This window comes from Puma concolor, chromosome D2 (genome assembly GCF_028749965.1).
Source record: "Puma concolor isolate L17-30 chromosome D2, mPumCon1.1.hap2, whole genome shotgun sequence".
Taxonomy (NCBI): domain Eukaryota; kingdom Metazoa; phylum Chordata; class Mammalia; order Carnivora; family Felidae; genus Puma; species Puma concolor.
This window is the reverse complement of record NC_141677.1, coordinates 26049809-26072275: the sequence shown is the minus strand read 5'-3', so window position 1 is coordinate 26072275 and position 22467 is coordinate 26049809. Positions and strand designations below refer to the sequence as shown.

At 40.6% G+C, this 22467-nt stretch overlaps 1 protein-coding gene across 2 annotated transcripts in view; it reads right to left on the bottom strand.

Moving 5' to 3' along the window:
• Positions 1-15851: 15851 nt before the first annotated feature.
• REEP3 (receptor accessory protein 3) overlaps positions 15852-22467 on the bottom strand; it is a 102383-nt gene continuing 95767 nt past the window's right edge. The window contains exons 7-9 of one of the 2 annotated variants that reach the window (XR_015241620.1): positions 20497-20642; positions 19113-19410; positions 15852-19078 (exon numbers count right to left, since the gene is read on the bottom strand). Coding sequence is in view for 1 of the 2 variants with exons in the window: in XM_086679816.1 (XP_086535942.1) it covers positions 19354-19410; positions 20497-20642 (203 nt within the window). In the remaining variant the exon portion in view is untranslated. Of the gene's footprint in view, positions 19411-20496; positions 20643-22467 lie in introns of both variants that reach the window. The other variant, XM_086679816.1, reaches the window with a different exon arrangement.

Sequence of the window (22467 nt, the reverse complement as noted above, 5' to 3'; positions counted from 1 at the left end):
ATGTGGAATGAGAAGATATGGATCTTTGTTCTACAATTCGCCAGCCTTCAACACTTAGAGGAATCATTGAAACTTTCTGAATCTCAGTAGCCTTGTCCATAAAAGGGAGCTAACAAGATATACCTAATAGAATTATTTTGCAGGGCAAATGAAATAAAATATGTAAATCACTTATTGGCTCTGGAAACTTGATCTAGTTACTCTCCCTATGTCCCAGGTTCCCAGGCATGAAATACGGAGAACAGGCAGGAAGCAAGTTCACTTTTGGTAAAATACAGTGGATGCTGTGATGCGCCCCCCAGTTTGCCTTCAGGACAGCAGCTGCCTGGGGTTTTTCGGCTAACAGTGCTCATCTAAGTCTCTCTAGAGAATTGCTTGCTGCCGAAGGCAGCTGCCTCATCCAAGGTCATGTCCCCTTCCCAGGAAGCAGCTCAGATCCAATGACTGTCAATTCAGGGCTATAAAGGATGCAATTTGGGGAAAATATGAAAAGGACTATCCCAACTCCAGAGCTCCTTGTGAGGTCGGCCAAGCCCCCAGTTACACGGCATCCACAGTCCAACCTCTCTCTGGGCCCAGCGCGGTTTCCTCTCACGCCCTCGCAGAGGCTGTTTCTGAGAGCACTCGCCCCCAGAAAATTCTTGCGTGTAAATTTCCATCTTAGAGTCTGTTTTCTGGGAACCCAACCATCCTGTAGTAACATGATGATAGTGAGATAGCAGATAAGAAAGTGCTTTGAAAACTGTAAATTTATCAGCCACAGTGGATACCACTTACCATAGCATAATGAGGATTATCTAGAAAATATTGATGTGTTTTTTCATCCCTCCCATAAACTGTGTTCCTCTGCAGCCCTCCTATCACTGTGGCCCCAGAGAAGAGAAAGGGCAAATGTCACCTTGCACACGAGTAGGATATGACGGAAGGGTGGTGGTACCTTCCTGCCAAGAAGGGAAAGCTTAGGGCAAGTTTGAGTTTAGGGAGAGGAGAGGAGAGATAAAAGGAAAGATTAGGGAAAGGAAATGGAGGTATCCACAAATTATCCCTCTTAGGGTACGGTCTGTGTAGGGAGACGAGAGAAACATCCAGATAGGTTCAAGTGAGACGGAGAACCTTACGGCTACTGGCTTTCTCCTCTGGGAATAGGCGGAAGGAAGGGGCAAGATGGGAGGGGCTCCATTAGCATTGTGTGGCCTAGAAGCAATGGCCTCTCACTGGTATGAAGAGCTAGTTCCCCATGCTGTGCATGTAGCTGGTGGGAAACAGGCGACGCACGTCCTTCCCCCGCCCCAGCCAGGGAGAGGACAGGACACTGAGAATAGGGGCAGGCTGGCAGGAGCCCAGGGTTGGAAAGACGAGAAAGGGACTTTGCAGACTACCAAACACCAAGTCCTGCTGAAAACATGACAAGCTGACTTCAGGCAGAAGTCTCGATGAGATAATGCCAGTCTGGAGGATGGTTTAAAGACTGCGCAGTAGTCAGGGAGGTAGGAAAAAAAAACAAAAACAAAAAAACCATCACTGCCTGTTGCATTACAGAAATAAGTGTTTTCCTTTAATAAAATAATTATTAAAAACAGGGGCACCTGGGTGGCCCAGTCAGTTAAGCGTCCCTTGATTTCAGCTCAGGTCATGATCTCATGATTGAGCCCTGCATCAGGCTCTGTGTGGAGCATGGAACCCACTTGTATTCTCCCTTTCTCTCCTCTCTCTCTCTCTCTCTCTCTCTCTTTCTGCCCCTCTCCCCTGCTCACAAACTCTCTTTCTCTCTAAAAAGAAATAATAATGATAATCATAATAGTTATCATTGTTATTAAAAACATAGATTTATAAGTAGGAATAAAGTGACATGTTTTGGTTTGTGGTCTGCTGATGTTCTATGTTTTGGAGATGTTTATTTAACATCCTATTCACTTTTTAACAGCATCAATGCTGTGGACTTTTCTATTTTCTAGTATCTAATGTATTCTTTATTTGTTGCTCTGATAGCTTTCATTTTCTGGAAACTATCAAATTTTGCCATCTGTTGTATCCCATGGAAAATTTAGTAGAACCCACCGTGATACAGAAGTTATGACTTGTTGCCATTTGCATCGTAAGCTCCAGTTTTGTTTCCGTGCAAATATGGTTTGACCTTACATTGGGCTGAAAGTTGATAGAATTTCACATAGCCTTAGTGAATACTGACTTAGACTCATTATGTACACCAGAACCTTGGTTTTTATAAGACCATGTGATTTGATTTTTACAACTAAAAATACCTTAGTTTCTTAAGTATAAATTAAGCTGGTAGTTTATGTGAATCAGATTATGTTTTGTTTAAAATTTTTTTTGAAAACTTAGATTTCAAAAATAATTCCTTATGTGCAGTTTGAATCATTTAAATATAATTGGAACATTAGTTGAGAATGTGATGCTTTGCTTTCTATGATTTATATCCTCTAATTCAAAGCCTAAGAGAATAATGTAATGCATAAAATGAAACATGGCCAACATGCAGATTTTTCTTTTTTAATTGTATTAAGTAAAATAATTTGAGTGCTTATCTAATGAACCCTAAGTGATTCTCTAACAAATCAATAGACAAGAGATGTCTTTGATTTATAAATGTGTTAATATTGGGGCTCCTGGGTGGCTCAGTCGGTTAAGCATCATACTTAGGCCAGGTCGTGATCTCACAGCTGGTGAGTTCAAGCCCTGCATCAGGCTCTGTGCTGATAGCTCAGAGCCTGGAGCCTGCTTCAGATTCTGTGTCTCCCTCTCTCTCTGCCCCTGCCCCACTCATGCTCTGTCTCTCTCTGTCTCTCAAAGATAAATAAACATTAAAAAAAAAAATCAACTTTCACTGCTATTGTTTTCAAAATTTAGTTTCGACCATTTGATTTTTTTTTTTTAACGCACAACAATTTTATCAACTAACGCGAAGGGTCCATATGTGATCGATAGGGAGAAAATAGTAATTTGTGATGCTAAAATGTCAATGTATTGATAATAAAAAAGTAAAAATATTATACTGGTATTTATAGAATCATAAAACAATTTCTTGCCAAACCTTTAATGTAGGGCAAATTTTGTATCTAGTTTTAGTCCATGATGTGGGAAACAGCTAATTATAATTGCCTTCAATTATCTCTCCCAATAGAACAGAAGTTAATAGTTGCATTTATGATTTTTAGATTGTTACCTATTAAGTTTATTATTAAGCTATTTTATTTAAGACAAAGCAGAGATATACATTGATAAGGGGTTATGTCTAATAGGGTTTTCTAATGTACTATATTTCTGAAATGTAACAGGTAAGGAAATAAAACAAAGACATGAAAAATTGTAGTAAAGTGCATGTTATCAAATTCAATCATTTAGGTGGTCTTGACATGTACTTTTGGTTGAATATAAACTTGAATGCAGTAATTCTTGAAGTATAATTTTTTTTTAAGATTTTATTTTTTTAAAGTAATCTCCATACCCAACTTGGGGTTCAAACTCACAACCCTGAGATCAAGAGTTGCATGCTATCCTGACTGAGCAAGCCAGGCACCTCTTGAAGTATAATTTTTATTTAATAAATGCACCTGAGAATTAAAAGAATGCATACATATGCACAGACAAAATATGTCCAGAAAGTATTCCAAATGTTAATGAGAGTTTTGTCCTCTAGGCAAGTGATTTTTATTTCCTTTTTGATATTTTTGTATTTTCCAATTTTTTAATAACGAGTGTATTAATTTTTGATTCAGAAAATATACCAGTTAAGTGCTAACAAAGAGTTTGAGAGGAATGACTGAGTCCACTGATAAAAATTATCTTTAATTAGGGGCGCCTGGGTGGCTCAGTCGGTCAAGCGACCGACTTCAGCTCAGGTCATGATCTCAGGGTCCATGAGTTCGAGCCCCGCGTCGGGCTCTGTGCTGACAGCTCAGAGCCTGGAGCCTGTTTCGGATTCTGTGTCTCCCTCTCTCTGACCCTCCCCAATTCATGCTCTGTCTCAAAAATAAATAAACGTTAAAAAACATTTTTTTTAAATAAAAAAAAATTATCTTTAATAAGAAGAAAACAGCCCAGGGGAGACCATGGAGCCTGAAGTGTTATGGTATAAATCTGGAATCTTATTATAGAGTTTAAGGAGAGCTAGTCAAAGATTGGAGTCTTGCAAAGATCATCTGGGTACAGTGTGAAGAATGGATTAGAAGGAAGCGAATGAGAGGTATAAAATCCACTTAGTAGGCAGATAGAAGGATCTAAAGGAAAAAGTATAAAGTCTTTTATTTATTTATTTATTTATTTACTTACTTACTTACTTATTTTTTTAAGTTTATTTATTTTGAGAGAGACAGAGAGAAAGAGCCTGAGCCAGGGAGAGAGAGAGAATCCCAAGCAGACTCCATGCTGATAGCAAAGATCTCGACATGGGGCTTGAACTCATGAACCATGAAATCATGACCTGAGCTGAAACCAAGAGTCAGATGCTTAACCAACTGAGCCACTCAGGCACCCCCTGAAGTCTTTTTTTTTTTTTTTTTTATAATGAGACACAAACCTGTGTACTTTCTCAGATCTCCTGACTGCCTCATTCCTCTCTGGGTCTGAACTTCCCCTGTGTCAAGCTCCTGCTCTACTTTTGAAATTTGATGATGTGCCACAAGTTGGGCATGGGATCTGCCTTCCTGGGAGCCACCAAGTGGTCAAATGATACAACCCAGAAGAAGTTCGAAGGTATTCAGCTTTCTGGGGGTAAACTTTCACCAATGACAAATAGAGCCAGGAGAGAGGTCAGCAGATAGCCTTCCCTTCTCTTGTAGACCAGTGCAAGAGGTGGTTTCTCCTTGTAACCCTTCCAGAGAAGTCTCACAATTCACTGAGTGATTGTTGTGTCACTGCACAACAGTAACCAGGGTGGAAACACAGTGCATCTCACAGGGTCACATCTTCCCTTGCCTCATTCCCTTTCCCCTTTACTCTTGCTGTTCTGGGCTGGAGCCTCCTAAATAGAGTGCCTCACACTCTGCTGGGCTTAGGTTGCCTTTACACACAGTGATGGGGGAGCGAGTGGAGCAGAGGACAAAAATACAAGAGATATTTGAAGGTAGTATAGACACCAGTTTGGTGTCTGATCTTGTATGTGGAGAGCAAGGGACAAAGTGCATTTGAGATGACTCCTAGGTTTCCAGCTTGGACAACCAAGTGGCCAGCACTGGTACAATTCCTAGCACATACTAAACCCTTAGTCAATATTTACTGGATGAATAAATGCATGAATGATGCTACCACAACTAAGGCAAAGACTACAGGAGATATGTTTATCAACGTATCGTGTGTAGAATAATCTCAAAGAGATTTTACCAAACCAAGGAAGTGTTTCCAATTCTTTCTAATGCAGATATGTAAGAAGGAGTGAGTGACCAGGACTCTGGGAGGAGGAATGAAATGTTGATCCCACAAGAGTGCTGACAGACTGTCCACAGTTCAAAGAGACTTTATTCTTGTTGAATCTAGCATTGAACCTAATCTGTTCCAGACAATACAGCAGAGTTATAACTATCTCAATTGTCCACTATTCACAGAGCTGACAGGTACAAATAATATAGTGTTAACTCCTGAACCACTCATTTATAAGCTATTTTCATTTTCATGAAAACCATAGAAAAACAGAGCTAAAGAGACTTCCAGAGATTATCTGGCCTAATTCCCCTGTTTCAGGGATGATTTGGCACACAGGTTTAGAAAAAGCACTGTTACTTATTTTCCTGCAGGACTAACATTCAACTACCAAATAACAATATTATGTTATAGAAAAGCTGGCCAAGAAAAGCTTAAAGAACTGAAGAGTAAGGAACACTTTTGTTCAACTGTAACAGGGGTTACCTCCTGAAGGTACAATTTCTTTTTTGTGAAGTTAGGGATATTTTGGCCTAAATGGAATTTATGGGCAAGTATAAATGCTAGAGTAGAAAATGGGTGCAAAACAAATATTGTGCTTGGTGCTAAAACTAAAATTACTAGCCTAAAAACATAATGAAAACTCCAGTGCCAGTCACAGTAAAGCAGTATCTTATACTAAATTCCTTGAGAAGTGGAAAATCAAGTAAAGTCAAACATTTAAATAGGTTCTCTTAAAAAATATTCATACATTGCTTACTATGTTCCAGGCACTGTCCTAAGAACTTTACAAATATTATTTATTTAATCATTATAATAATCTTATTGGCCCCTTTCGCAGATGAGGAAACTGAGGCACTGAAAAGGTAAGTAAGTTGCCCCAGGCCACACACCAATGTGGTGGGTTGAGGATTCAAACTCATTGCCCACCTGCTTTGCATGGGCCACGCTGTTCAGACAATGAGCATGTTGAAACACCCAGCACAGAGCACTGATTTTACTAAGAAAAGCAGGAGGAACAGAGAGGAACTGAGAAGAGAGCGGATTTGTGTCTCCCATCCCATGTTTATTTCAGTACATACACTTGCTGAGTAAAATGGTAAACTAATTACCCACACTATTTACATTGTTTTCTTTCTCCATTTCTCTCTCCCCCTCCCCCATCGAGTGAGTGTACTTTGATCCCCATATTTATATGCACCTACAATTAAACTCCGTTCTAAGAGTCAAGATCCATCTTGGAGCGGGAGCCAATCAGAAAGAAGCCCATGAGACGCGGGATGCATGGCATTCTCTTGAGTTTACACTAACTTAGGGATACCTTGTTTTCCTACTGCTGTTCCAAGTGGAGACTTTATATTCATCCATTTGGCAATTATTTTCTAGGTGCCCTTTATAAGACAGGCACTGGTTTAGACTGGAGATGCTTTGTTGAACAAGATCGACCATTCTATTTTTTGTTTTTCACCCCCAGCACAGAGCTTTAACTTATGTCCCTGAGATCAAGACCCAGCTGAGGTCAAGAGTCAGACGCTCAACTGATTGAGCCACCCAGGGACCCCTCAAAGCATACATTCTAGAGAGGAGACAAATAATAATCAAGTAACAGGTAGACATATAAGAGATTTGATAAGAAATATGAAAGGAACAGCTCTTTCTGCCCACAGGTCCTGTCCCTGTGCTTTAATAAAATCACCTTTTTTACACAAAAAAAAAGAAAGAAAGAAAGAAAGAAAGAAAAGAAAGAAAGAAAGAAAGAAAGAAAGAAAGAAAGAAAGAAAGAAAGAAAAAGAAAATAAACCAGGGTGATTGGTGAGAGAGTAGCTATGGCTATGTTGCATCTATATTAATGGGATGCTCAGGGGTCCGCTCTTAGGTGACACTGGCCCAGATACCTGAATGAATTAAGGGGAAGCCCTGTGAAAATCTGAGTTGAAAACAGGGACCCTGAAGTAGGAGTCTGCTTGACATTTTTTGAGGAACAGTGACAAAGCTGGAATGACTAGAGAGGAATGAACAAGGAAGAAAGTGACAGAGGATGAGGTGAGAGAATCAGACAAGAGTCAAATCCCACAGGCTGTCATTGGGAGCGTGGGTTTTATTCCAAACGTGACAGGAGGCAGAGGATTTTGAACAGGAGAGTGAGCACATTTCATTTTTATTTTAAAAGTGTTGCTGCTGCTGCTTCACAGAGAATGAAATGTAGGGTAAGGGAGAAGACGCGGGGATAACAATTAGGAAGCTATTGCAGTAGGTTTGCCAAGAAACAGTGATGCTAGTATCGGAAGTGGTAAGAAGGGGTGGGGTTTGCCATGCATCCACATCCATATCCATAGGCATAAATTAGAGTGCCTGACAGGAATGGCTGATAGCATGTGGAGTGTGAGAGAGTGAGGAGTGTGGCATGTGAGAGAGAAGAATCTAGGGTGATGGGAAGCGGGGGGGTGGGGGGAGCTGCATTATTATTTGGAAATATCTCAGGGAAGACGATGACGGAAAATGGTATGGGAGATATTCTGAGGTAAAATGAGATTAGGGCTGTGGACACAAGGGCCACTGTCCTCCTTTCTTGGGGGACTTTCTTGTTAACATGACAGGAGGCCCACAAAAGGGCACACTTTTCTCATCAGGTCAGAATCATGGAAACCTTCTGTTATAGTCCATTCTGCTGGAAAGTCAGAGCAGTCATGGCCAGAGGAGGAAAATTCTACCTTTTTTTTTTTTTTTTTTTTTTTTTCTGCAGGCGGTGGAAAAACTTAGTAGAGGAGGGATCTGTGTATATAGAATCTATGCTACTATAAACACATAGGTATGTACCTCCTAGACTTAAAATAGACACACCAGTGTATACAACATAAATATATCCACTATGTGCGTAAACATATGTTAGCATTTACCTGGTTATAGGTACTTTACCTTGCTCAAGTCAGTACTGATCTGAATTCCTTCATCACCGTCCCTCATCACCCAATGACGATCATTCTCAAGCCCAAAGCGTCTCCAAATCCCTTCCTTCCCTTCTGTGGGCCCTGGCATACACAGGAAGTATCACCTGGACACCTCTAGAAACTAAAGAATGTTAGTGCAGGAAGGAAAAGGAAATCCAACCCCTTTACTTTACAGTGGAGGAAACAGAAGAATTTAAGATTCAGATAAATTCCAACAGCTGCCCTATGTTCACAACAGCCTTTACTTTTTCAGACTTACACCTTGTGTGCCATCTAAAATATTTCTAAACAAACAAACAAGAAAGAAAAGTACATTAAAAAATAAATAAGATAAAATATTTCTAAGTACCCACATTTTCATTTGATATGGGCGCTGCCCTGATCAGATTCCTCTGGGAGAAGGAGATGTGTAGACAAGCAAAAGGCAAAGAAAGATGGTTTTTGCGCATGTTATCATCACCCTAGTGAAATCTTCTCAAAGAAGAGTGCTCTTCTGTGGGAAGTTGTTTTAATGGGGACACCCAGAAGTCAAATTCATGTTATAAAAAAGTCACATTCATGTACCATTGCCATTTCACCTAATTTCCTCTACTTAGACTGAAAGCTCTACCAGGGCAAGGATTTAGAGCCATGACTTCAGGGCTGCAGGTTCAGCAGGTATAAAGACTCATATTAAAGGGGTGAGCTCTGGAGCCTACCTTTTCCAACTGCCATTGCCCACAACTTTTATCTTAGTGATACACAGAGCCTGCTCTCACTGACCGTGATAATAACAGTACTGAATTCTTCCTGTGCATTGGGCTTTGTGTTACACGTTTGATTTGCACTATCTCACTAATCCTAATCCTTAAACCACCCCTGTGCTGTTACAGGCAGTTACATTTTATAATGGTGAGACTGAGGCACCAGGCACCAAGAGGTAGAGTACTCCGCCCCAGGTCACAGACTTAAGCAGTGGAAGAGCTATTCTTTGGACACTGTACCCTGACCACTTCATGGACTATGTGTTCTTTTGATTGTTCTCAGTGAAGCCCGGCAATCCTTGGGGAGAGGTAAACAAGCTAGTCCAGTTTCAGCTGGTGACTAGGGTGGGACCAGAGCCCTTTCATGCACTTTGCCCCTAATGGGGGAGATTTGCCATAAATTGAGGGCTGTGAATAGAATTATTTATTTTATTTTGGTGGAGGATATGTGATGACTGGGGCTGTCAGATGAAGAAGAACCAACATCCTTTAGCATTTTCCTGACGGTTGTGGCTTTATTTTAGGATGTTTTTCTCCTCTGTTTTTCTAAATTGTCACAAAACATTTGCGCAATGACCTGGGGCGTTGTGACACCCTTAGATGAAAATCTAAGGACAACTTGGATGAAGGACAGTTTGCAAGCAAGAACACCGCCCGCCCTCACCTTGGTTAAATAAATCAAATGGAAACGATTTGTTCAGATCGGAGGATCTTCCAAAGTGCCCTGACTCCTTGGCAAACACTGTTGCTTAGCTGGACGTCAAAAGTCCAGCTAGAAACACAAAACGTTGGAGGGGCGCGCCGGCCTGCGCCAAGCAGCCTCCTCCGGCAAGCTAGGGTTTTCGAGAAAGTCCGGAGGGCTTGTGTGGCTCCTCCCTCTCCGGGTTAGGAACTGGGTGAAAGAGCTTTAGAGGAGCAAGGCTCGCCGGCTCCCCTTGTCTGGGAGGACGCCTCGGGCGGTCCCGGGGAGGCGCATGGAGGCGGGGGCGAGTTGCGGCGCGGGAGGAAACGGCTGCGTCTCCGCGCCAGAGCTGCGGGCCCACAGGGGGGAACCCCGCCCTCGGTGCCCGCCCGATCAGCGCGCCCCTCCCCTCCCCTCCCCTCCCCCCCCCCCCTTCAGTTGTAAAATCCCACGAAGTGGGGCCGACTCGGGAGCCGGGCGGGCCCTTGGCTCAACCCCAACACCCCCAGCTCCCCAGACGCCCCAGCGCCGTCCTCGGCACGTCTCTAGCCTTCACCCACCATCCCAACACCCCTCCCCCTATCCCTCAGTGTGGCTCCAGCACTCCAACAGCCTCCGACCCCGGCTCCAGCATCCTCCCCACCCCCTCAAACAGCCCCAGCTACCCCTTCGGCTCAACCCGCGCGCCCCGGGGGCGGCTCCCGAGGCTGGACTCCAGCCGTTTGGCCTGCAGGGAGGAGCTGCAGCCGCGGAAGCCCCGCCCTTCGAGTTCTTGGACTCCCCCTGCCCCTTGAACATCTGGGTGCGGGGGTTAGTGTTCCAGATGTGGCTCCTGGGCGGCCAGATGTGCGCGCTCCTCCGCCCGGTGCCTGGCGGCCGGCGAGCCTGCCTGGACGTGTGGGAGGGGCTGGGAGTTTTCCCTCGAGCTGACTTAAAAGCCGGCGGAACCTCAGCCCCCTGGGCTTTCAGCCTTGGCCTCCAAGCGCTCCCCGACGCATGCCAAACGGAAAAAATGTCCAACCCATCCCCGCTGCCCAGCAGCCCTCGGAACTTCTCAAACCAGCGGGGGAAAATAGAGCAGCTTTACAGGATTCCCCAAAGAAAAACCCTTGTGTTTAGACCAAGCAGGCCTAGCGCTGGCCCTGGGACTCCAGGTGCGCAGCCAGCAAACAGCAGGTGTGGGAGAGAAGTTGCAATCGAGTTGCATCTGGGGCTTGCCCTAAAGCGCTCTTTGACCGGTTATGGATTTCATTTTTGAAGTTGGAGGTCGTCTTCCACCTGGTACAAGCAGTTCAGGACGGGAGGAAAGCCAAGTGAACCCTGTGACTCAAACCCCTTGGAATGTGCCTGGAATAATAATGGGAACTTGAAAGGGTTTTATGGCCGAGGTAGCTGGTGGAGACGAGGCTCCTGCTCTTGCAGTTGGCGGGCGGCCGAGGGGGGCAGTATTGCCTTTTGCAGTGCGGCTGCATCTGCTAACAGGACAAAAATAGAGCATCTGGTTTAAGTCAACCAAAAAGCACTTCTATCAGCTTAACCCACCGTCTTATGGAACCGACAGGGCAGGACAGGCCAAATGTATTCCCGGTGCTCCCAGTAATGGCTAAACGCAATCATATTTTACCACGGGTATTTCTAAGTGTCCTAATGCACAGTTGTCGTTATTTTAATGTTGCAACTTAGACTTCCTTTTCTGAGGTTGTGTGTGGGCATCTGCTCAAGTATTTACATTTGCGAGAAACGTTCTGAATATGTTGCCTTTTATTTCTCTCTTTCAATTTATGTTGTTGAACCATGAGGCCCTAGAATAGCAAAAAGAAAAAGTATCTGAGGCCAACATATGGGTTGTTTACACTACTAAATATATAGCAGTATTTCCCTCCCTTAACGCCCTACTCAGAATTCCAAAGGCAAGTTGGAACAAAAGGAAAATGTGTCTGAGTGTAAAAAGAGAATTTGTGCCAAGAATTACAGTCACAGAGTAAATAACCTTGTTTTCTCCTTCATCAGTGGCCGCTACCAAATCTCAATCTTGGAAGGTGGCCAACAGTCTGTCTGGTGGAGGGTGCTGCTAATTAGAGAGAGCCCATAAACCTCTCTGTCAAAGAGGGCATATGACCTTCCCTTCAAGTCTAAACAATAAAGCTGGCGAACTGCAGACTGCACTCCACACTGGCTGCCCTGAGGATTCCCTAAATAGGAACAGGATGAAGGCCAGGCTTAAGAGGTTACCATAGCTCTGCTCTCACACTTTGAGGAATTGGTCACTCCACTTCCCAGTATAACTTGTTTCAATTACCCTCTACAATCTATTTAGAGGAGAGCAGCTTGCAGAGAGAGCTCATTGTCTAATCTAAATGAGGAAGCAATTATTACTTGCCACTGTCTCATGTACTTTGAGACTGTCCGGTCAAATATCAACCACATCTCATGCAACTGTGCTTTGCACTTTGGAAGATGTATCCTTTTAATGACAATTACTTCCCCTTGCTTTTCTGAAACTCCCCCTTTACAATATTAAGGGCTCTTCCCCCTCTTCATGCTTCAGTGTCTTTTCTAATTTTAGAATGTAAGTTATGGTAAGGTAAAGACCACAACCTCTCCTCTACATTGGCTAATGTTAAATATTTTAAAAACTATTTTTTGGTTTTTTGTTTGTTTGTTTTTTAGGCATCTTCTCAGACTATAGCAAAACAGAGTACCCCAAGTCTTTCCTTCTTTGTCTCATTTACTTCCCTGGGAGCCCCCTGCAAGTTTGCATTTTATACAACATGTTGCAAACTATAAATAATACAGCACCATTTTCTTCCAACATATGGAAACTGTCCCCTGCTATATATACTCACTGTACTTGCTTTGGACTTAAAAGACTGAAAGGAGTTCATCTCCTATGTAAAGAGGCATTTGGCCTTTTTTGTATGTTTTATTGGTTAAAACCCAGTAGGGAACAATGCACAAAAATTCTTGTGAACGGAGCACATAAAAGGGTTTACAAGGTGTGGTTTGAAGAGAGGAAGCCACACAGCAAGTGCTGGTGGAGAGAGGAAGGAAGGAAAGCACTTCCCGGGAGGATACTCCTCCCGTTGAAGCTACCACCTCTCTTCAGATCTCTTCCTGTTTGTCTCCGCCAATAATTAATAGTAAATTATCTGTCTTTCTTTTTTTGTCTCCATTTGCAAAGCATCCTTTCTCTCCTTACTGAAGCTACTCCTAAGAGTGAAATCTATTCTTAACATCAAATGACTCAAAAACTTCACTCCATTCAGTTTTCTAAGAAGTAATCTGAAAATATTGCTTTAACACAGATACGCTAAGAATCTTCTCTAGGTGAGCTGTTAAATATTCTGTGATCACCAAGATAACCAAGTGTAATGGAGTTAACAAGAGTCTGAAGCCACAAGTGTTGTGCCTGGGTCCTAGGCTGGTCAATATTGAGTCCTGGTTTCTCTATCTACAAAACAGGGATGACACCTCTTCCCAAAATGTGAAAACAAACTGATACGCAAATGTTAGGTTATCACAGGTGAATACGAGAGACATTATAAGCCTTACAAGGTACTGTTCTTCCTCTTCCAAACCAACCATGTGCTGCAACAATCCTTTTCTTTGTAAGATAAATAAAACCCAGGACTTGTAATTTTTACATATAACTTTATATTTCAAGGTAAATATTTTCTTTTGGAACTTAATTAAGAATACCGTGATGGTTAAGTTTATGTGTCAACTAAGTAGGCCACAGTATTCAGACGTTTGGTCAGCGGTTTGTCTAGATGTTACTATGAAGGTATTTTTCAGATGAGATTAATATTTAGTTTATCAGTAGACTTTGAACAAAGAATATTACACTTCATAATGCGGGTGGCCCTCATCCACTTAGTCGAAGGCCTGAAGAGGAATTTACCTACGGTAGACCTTGGGACTGGAGCTGTAACATCAACTCTTCCTTGGGTCTCCAGCAAGCCCTCTGCCCTGCAGATTTGGCACTTGACGACCTCCACACTTGCATGAGCCAACTCCTTAAAATAAGTCAGTCTCTCTTCCTTCCTCCCTCTTTTTCTCTACACATGTGTGTACGTGCACACCCGTGTGCACACACCCACACACCCACATCTATTGGTTCCATTTTTCCGGAGAACTCTAATACAGATACCTAGTATTGATTCCTGCCACTACCACGATCTGTCATAGCAGTCAACTTTAGAGTAACTAGGCCTAACATTCTGAAGGGGGAAAAAACCTCCACCTATTATCCCATATTCTTTCTCAACACTTTGAGATAGCCTCATGGCAAAACACATTATAATTCAGCCAGATATTCTAACCTGGCTTCATCAACTCTCACTCACTTCTTCCAAATTTAGCATTAAACAATGCTTGGAGGAGAAAAACTTCTTTCTCAAGGCTGATGTGCAAGACCATCTGCCCCTGCTGAAATTCTGCCTTCGATAAAAGGTATCCCCTGAGTATTGCAGGTGAGAGATGATGATGGCTTAAACTAGGTTAGTAGGAGGGGAGGGGAGTTTAACAAATTCAGGATACGGCACACCTTGTTTTATTGTGCTTTGCTTTACTGAACTGCATATATGTTACATTTTTTTACAAATTAAAGGTGGTGGTAACCCTGCATTGAGCAAGTCTATTAGCACCATTTTTCCAACCTCATTTGCTCACTTTGTTGGGTTTTTGTGTCACCTTTTGGTAATTCTTGCAATATTTCAAACTCTTCCACTTTTATATTTGTTATGGAGCTGCGATGAGTGATTAATGATTAGCATTTTAAAACAATATTTTAAAAATAAAGCATGTACGTTGTATTTTTAGACATAATGCTATTGCACATTTAATGGACTGCAGTAAAATGTAAACCTAACTTCTATATACATAGGGAAACCAAAACATTTACTTTGCCTTGCTTTATTGTGATACATGCTTGACTGCAGTGGTCTAAAAACAAACTGGCAATTTCTCCACGAGTAAGCCTGTATATTTTGGACAGAATCAAAATACTAATGTACTGGATATAAGAGGTAAGGAAAAGAAGGGAATCAAGGATTAAAAACAAAACAAATTGGGGCACCTGGGTGGCTCAGTCAGTTAAGCATCCGACTCTTGGTTTTGGCTCAGGTCATGATCTCAGGATTCCTGAGTTTGAGCCCCACATTGTGCTCTGTGCTGACAGCACGGAGCCTGCTTAGGATCCTCCCTCTCCCTCTCTCTGCCTCTTCCCCACTAGGTGCACTTTCTCCCTCCCTCTCTCACCCACAAAATAAATAAATAAATAATAAAATTTCATTTTAAAGCATTATCTTATAAAAAGCAAAACCAGACCATGAGGAGAGTGTTTCAAGGTTAGAATATCTATGGGTAGGTAAAAGGGAGGAATGTTTTCCAGGGAACAATCAATCAATCTCTGACATGATTTTCATTGCATAAATCTTTCTCAAGAAGAGTGAACCATTTAAAGGGAGAATAAAATGGGAAAAATGCCACAGTTCATATATTCATTGTGTTCTTTTGAATTTTTATTTAAATTTCTAACTCCTTTGGATCACCACGAGGATGTACGTCCTAATAAAGATGAAAACATAACTCCATTTGGAAATGCTTTAACACATTATATATCAAAATGAAGTAACACAAAGAAACTTTTTTAAACATGGGATTTCTCTCTAAAGCTTAAATGTGAGGCAGACAGATGTCTGACTTTAAAACAGATGGAACCTCAGAACATTTCCAGGATACATAAAACTGAATTGTGTTATATTTTATGTCTGAGGCAGCTAACCAATACAAATTGATAGCTAGGGTTTCTGTACTTTTTTTAAAAATCTTCCCATTCCAACATCCAATTTAACAATTCAATGTTTCTTTTGTAATCCTGTGACCATTCCGGAATGTATATGATTTTTTATAATTTGTTCTGTGATTTGGAATCTTTACTGTGTGCATATGTCATCTATTATATACATACATAAATATATATATATATATTATATATATATATACACACACACACAAAATATTACATACATACTCAATAATAAATATTATAAACTTATGGAACCCAACATAGGTATTCTGATACACACACACAAATACAAGTTGTCACTAATAAAATGAGTTTATTTTATATTAAAGTTTTCAAAAAACACATCTGTAAAATTACCCCCAGACTAGGCCTAAAGATAGCCTTTACAAAGAGTTTAAAAAATTATAAAACTGCTTTCTCTTAACTATTAAAGTACACAGATTTAAGAGGTGTTAGAGGTGAAAAGATCAATTCATGGTCAATTTTTAAAAAGTTAATGTACAATAAATCTGTAGGACACTACCAATAGACGAAATCTTAAGCATTTAGAGGAAAAAGCCATATTTTTCTTTCACAAAGTCTTACTCAGTAAAACTTAGTAAACTTAAGTAAATGTAAATGCTGTTTACTAAGAAATATACACTGCCTACCACAGTAACAACGATCGCCTCAAAATCACCAAATTGCTTTGTCAATGAATCAGCCTATATGGGACATTTAGGAAACTGCTTGTCAATACATATTAACTCCTTAATCTTCCCAATACGAGAAAATCAAAATAAAAATTTAGTCCATTCCAATTAAACATACAAATTACTAATATTTCATAGAAGGTAACATTGGGTTATTTTTAACAACACAAAAGTTCAAGTATTACAGAAGCTCAAACTGTGTTATTTAAAAAAAAGACATGAAATAAAATGTATTTATCTAACCAGTGTTTTACAGAAATTTGGAGTATTTACATATTTTATAACACTGTAGAAATCTTTGGTGGTGACATATGGATTAGTTCCCTGAACATATTTTAATAATTTTGTTCCATCAATCTGTATAGTCAAGTACTTATAATTAGCAAATGCTGACACTTACCACTTTCTAGCCAAATCCACGTACATATATGGAATAGTGAATCGTGTGGAGGGAATCTTGTGCAGGACCTAGGTGGGTTTACATAATTAATTACTTAGCAATAAGACATACTTCTGGCTCTTTTTTATCCCAGAAAAAGCATGGTAAACTGAAGAATGATCAACTGTCACTTCCAAAACCTCTGGAAATAGTTAATATTAGTGCACAAGTTGAAGAAATATATAATAAAACACCGGCTACAATTTCTGCATAAACTTCAACAGCCACCAAAATAGCGCCCTTAAATAGGCTTGCGCAGCGTCTGATGCCCATTCACCAAATGGTGGTGGTGGGAAAGCAAGGCACTGTGGTCTAGAGATAAAGTTCCTTCTTTTAAAAGCAGTGGATTCAAAAGCAGAGAAACAAAAAATGGCCTGCTCCACTTTAAAAGAGGCTAAGATTTGTGGGCTTATCATACAAAGTTCAAAGGAAAGGGCATGCTAAAACACACACGAGAGAAAAGCAGCAAAATCTCAGAAATGTAAGAAAAGGAGAGAAAGGAAGTAATAGAACAGCAAAATGACATCCACTGCCTGTAAGGATGTAACAGGAGAAAGAGATCAGAGGGAACACTGTGTGGAGAGAGAGATTTAAAAAGGACATTCATTACCTCTTTGCGACTGGTCTTTGTTTGTAGGAGTGTAAAGGGATAAACAATCCCTCCGATTTAGAGCAGTATTTATGAGATTACTATAATTACAGAATAGGTTTAATACTTTAGTCTTAGGAAACATAAAGTGGCACAGAGCAGCCCCCAGAGGTAATGTTTTTATATAAAGTCACTTACATGACTTTGTCAGGCAACTCGAGATGACGCTGCCTTTGGGTAGGAAAGAGAAACATGGTGTAGCATTTACATTGGTAAGTCTAGGACTAGGCAATGTAAATAAAAACTCTCTTCCAAGAGTTTATAATCAGGATTTCTAGGAATTTTGAACACAAATGAGTCTTTTTAGAAAACTAAAAGGCTAAAAATTAGTCACGGTAAAGTAATGAAGACACTCATAGAATTAAACTTTCAGAGAAACAAAGTTGAGGGAATTTTTTCTTGGTGTCATATATGAAGAATGTGAGAGAGTCTAGATAATGTTTTAAGAGAATGTATCAAGAGAAATGTATGAATTAAACTAAGGTAGTCCTAAGTAAACATTCTATCCTCTGCCAACAATCCGAGGAGGTCCTGAATATACATTGCCAGCTGGTTTCACTTCTTAAAAGGTAGAAAGGTCAAAGATCTCACAAATCTCACTCATTGTTTTCTCTTTTGGACAAACAGAACAGTCAAGTAAATTATCTGAATGGTTACAACTGTACCAATTTGATGAGTGATCACTAAAACCACCACCATTAACAGAGTTAATGCATAGTTATCAATGCAACCTAAAAAAGCCTCCACATTTAGTAACTCACAATCTCTTGGATTAAAATATATTTTTCTAATATCTATTCTAATAGTTTCTAGTATGTAAGATTAACATCTGTATTTTGCATTGGCACCTATATTCAGGAAATGATCTCAGCCAGAAAGATGAGTGATTCAAATGTAGTCAATACAGATTTATAAGTCAGCAGCACATAGGAGGTCAGCCTTGTGAATGGACTGACTGCTGGATAATTTCGTGACTCTGTTTCACAAAAGCTACTACTTTTTTTTTTTAAAGCTACTGCTTCTAAATGCTGAAAATGTCACCAGTGTTAACAAAAACATGCTAAATTTGACTACCAATGTAGGGTTAAATATGGAAAACTAGTTGATGTCTAAAACAGCTTCTTATCTATAGAGGAGAGAATTAAAAATAGTTAAAGTTGGACAATTAGGTATATTTTCATATTATTAGAACCTAACAAATTTAACAAATGAAACCCACAGGAAAAGAGATGATGAAATTCGAGGCATAAATGTGACATGTCAGGATATGACAAATAACAATAAAGTGTCAGTAAAGCTTAAAATAAATGTACAGTCGTAAATAAGTAAACAATTTTCAAGTGTGCAAAACTAGTCAGGAATAAAAGTGCTATGTGGAGACCTGGCTTTCAAATATTTGTTTCGAAAACGTTCAGCTGATGGTGGAAAAACCGACAAGTATGTTAAAAGTAAAAATTTGAAGAATATATAAAACACACTATATCTTACATTATGCCCTTGTCCTATCACTGCTGATCAGAGGCCTATCTAATTACTATCCTCATGTGATAGATATAACATAAACGGAGGTAAACACAATACAATACCACAAAGGCTGATGTATCTTAAACTGTAAAAAGACTCTTTTCAAGTATACTGTGGGTTTGTGTTTCATCTTAATGTCCCAGGCACTCAATGTTGTTGAGGAATTTGAAAACAGATAACACAATTTTCTACTATTTCTGAGATATATATGTATATCTATAAATGTATACATATGTATATACATATGTACATATTTATATATGTATACATATGTAGATATACATATATATATATAAGCTTTGCATAATTACCTGGAGTAGTCAGGACATGGAAGTAATGGTTAAAGAAATAAAAGCTACTTAGATTGATGAAAATAAACCCTATTACCGCCACAGTTTAAAGTATTATTTTAACGTGTAAATCCTGGATAATGTTAGAAGAAAAGCTGATGGATTAGCATAACTTGTCTTGGGATCTTGAGGTGCAGATGACTAAAAATACACCTGTGGTCTCTTCTTCACTTTATATTTTAGTGACCCATATCGCACCTGAAGAGAGAAATGTGTCATTATTACAAATTAGATGATTACTTTTCAACTTAGAACTTAATAGCTCATGATCATAGTAATATTTTTTAAAGCTTTTCTAATATAAAGAATCAATTATCCTATAAGTGTGTATTCAAAAGACATGGCTACTTATGTAACATTATAAAAACATTAACTGTTCTTATTTGTGCTTCGCCTGGTAGGTCAATGAACATTGCTCACAATGATCTGACCATTCACTGGAATCCTCCTTTCCAGACACAAAGACAGTATATTATTATAGATAAACTTCTAGTTAGTCCTCATACAGGGTTGGTTCAAAGAAAACTATGTAGTTATTTTTGTCAGTTGCTTTCTTTGCTTAGGCGTAGGGCTGGCACTGGGTGCTCATGACAACCATATGATTTGCTATATAAGAATACCATCTTCTGCTTACAGGGGAAGACTAGGAATTTATCATTTTGCAAACTTCCAGAGATCCTAATATATCCGATCTGAATAAAGAATTTTTTTAATTAAAAAAATTTTTTTAAATGTTTTTTTATTTATTTATGTTGAGAGAGAGAGAGAGAGCAGGGGCAGGGGAGGGGCAGAGAGACAGGGAGACAGAGACTCCAAGCAGGCTCTGCACTGTCAGCGCAGAGCCCGAGGCGGGGCTTAAACTACCCAACGGTGAGATCATGACCTGAGCCAAAATCAAGAGTCTGATGCTCAACTGACTGAGCGACCCAGGCACCCCTTGAATAAATAATTTTTTTTTAAGTTTATTTATTTACTTTGAGGGAGAGATAGAGCAAGCAGGGGGAGGGGCAGAGGGAGAGAGAGAGAGAATCCCAAGCAGGCTCCACACTGCCAGAGCAGAGCCTGACGTGGGGCTTGAACTCACAAACTGTGAGCTCATGACCTGAGCTGAAACCAAGAGTTAGGTGCTTAACTGACTGAGCCACCCAGGTTCTTCCTGAAGAAAGAATTTTAAATGTAACTGCTGATCTACCACTGGGTTCCTTCCTTTATGGATCGCTAATATCCTGGATGATAATGCCTTCAACACCAATCATTAGGAAAACAACTCTGTACAGGACTAACCTCTTTGCGGCCTTTCACGGTTTTCACGGATTTCATGCTTTGCGATCTTCGAAGCCCTTTGTGCGTTAACATCTCATCATCTGAATACGGCCCTTCGGCTTCTTCATCGGTTTTCTCATCTCCGTCTTTCAGCGGAATTCCATAACCTAAACAGGTCAAAACCAGCATGTTTCGGGGAAAGGACACCGCTCCATCTGAGCACACTTCGATGCATGGTCTGCATTTGCCTGCTTAATCCTTCCTCTCCCTTTCTCCTCTGGAATGTGCTCCCCGCCCTTTATCATCAATCATTGCCCCGTGCACTATTCTAGATGAGGCTCATAACTCACTTCTTCCCCTGACTATTCCTATTTTCACCATGCATTTTTCAGAATGATTTTAAATAATTGATTTTTGAGGAGGTAACACTTTGTCCAAAACTCAGAGAACATAAGCAGATCTCCTCCCTGCCCTTTCTCCTTTTCCTGAACTCTAAACAATCTAAGCAATTTTGTGTTTCATTTAGTCATTCGTGCCTTTGACTTTAGTTAGAAATTAAGGGTTTCCTCCCACTGTGTGTCAAAACTTTTGTCAAGATTGGGAAAGGGAGGGTGAACTTACTTAGATAAGACCCAAAGGGGCTAGAACTTTGAGAGAGGTTGGTGGGGGGGGGGGGGCAGGCCATGGAGATGTTAAAGCAACACTGTTGCAGCTGCTGAGATGAAAGCCAGCCAGGCAGGCCTCAGCAATTACAAACACCACAGGCTACGATGACAGATGTTAGTCAAAGAAAACAGCCGCATCAGGAAGGTCAGCAAGAGGTCCTGCGGGTGTGCTAACAGGCCGCTGTGTGTTGCGACAAAAGACGGGTCATTGGCCAATATGCAAACTTGCAGGTAGTCAGGCTGGTTATTGTCAGGAAGTCTGACAGCATCCTGATGCCCAAGATTCAGAGACAGGAACACTCCCATTCCTGAAACAGTGGTTATCAAGCTTAGTAGAGTTTATTAGTAAAGGCACATACTAAGAGTCAGAACTTACTAATACAAAGACTGCTAGGCCTAGGGTGGGGCTGAGAATCTATATTTCTATCAAATTCCTAGGTGATGCTTATCCTAGGGTCCAGGGCTCGAAACATTTGAGAACCATTGCCTGGATGGAGCAAGAGAGGGGCCCAAGTCTGTGGCAAGAAGAGTGCTAGGCAAGTTATCAAGACAAGGGTGAGGTTACAAGGCCCCATTAAGTTTCAAATTCTCCTTTAATAAAGATAAGGAGCATAAATACCTACATCTTCAGGTGAGAAAAAAGTAGTTTTTCCAGGCTCAGGTGGGGGCAGTGGATGGACTTCTTGCATGTGAAGAAAAAGATACTGAACAAACGTTTATTAATCCGCTCTCCCAGGCCATGAGTAACTTGAGACTCACTGAGCAAACCATGAAGAGTTGTTAATAAGCTTTTTTGTCTCATAATAAGAGACATACCTTTAGATGTAAATTATGCAAGCACAATTTTATGCTGCCAGACTACTAGGCTAAAAATTAGGGAGGATTTGGGGATAGAATCGGTCATGATTTAGGCCAAGATCCATTGTCCCCCCACTCCTCCCCCGTCAGTCCAAGGAATTGTGTTCCAGGTAGAACAGAGAGCACTTGCTGGGAGCGAGGGCAGGGGGCACACGACGCCTAGAAGAGCTGCAAGCAGGCCAGTGTGGCCAGGGGAGGGGAACGGTCAGTGGTCCTGAGAAGATGCTTCTGATGGGATGGGATTGGAACCTTATTCAAAAGATGATTATATACACACCTTATTCTTTCTTTGTTTCCCAATTTCAGGTAACAAATCTTATTAGCTTTCTAATTATGGTTTCAGAGAAAGTTAATGGATTGATTCATTATTTCACAATATTCAAAAAATTCTGTGTTTGGCAGTGCGCTATATTATGGGGATACAGTGATGAAAAAGACACAACTGTCATCTTTTACTCTAAGAAACTTA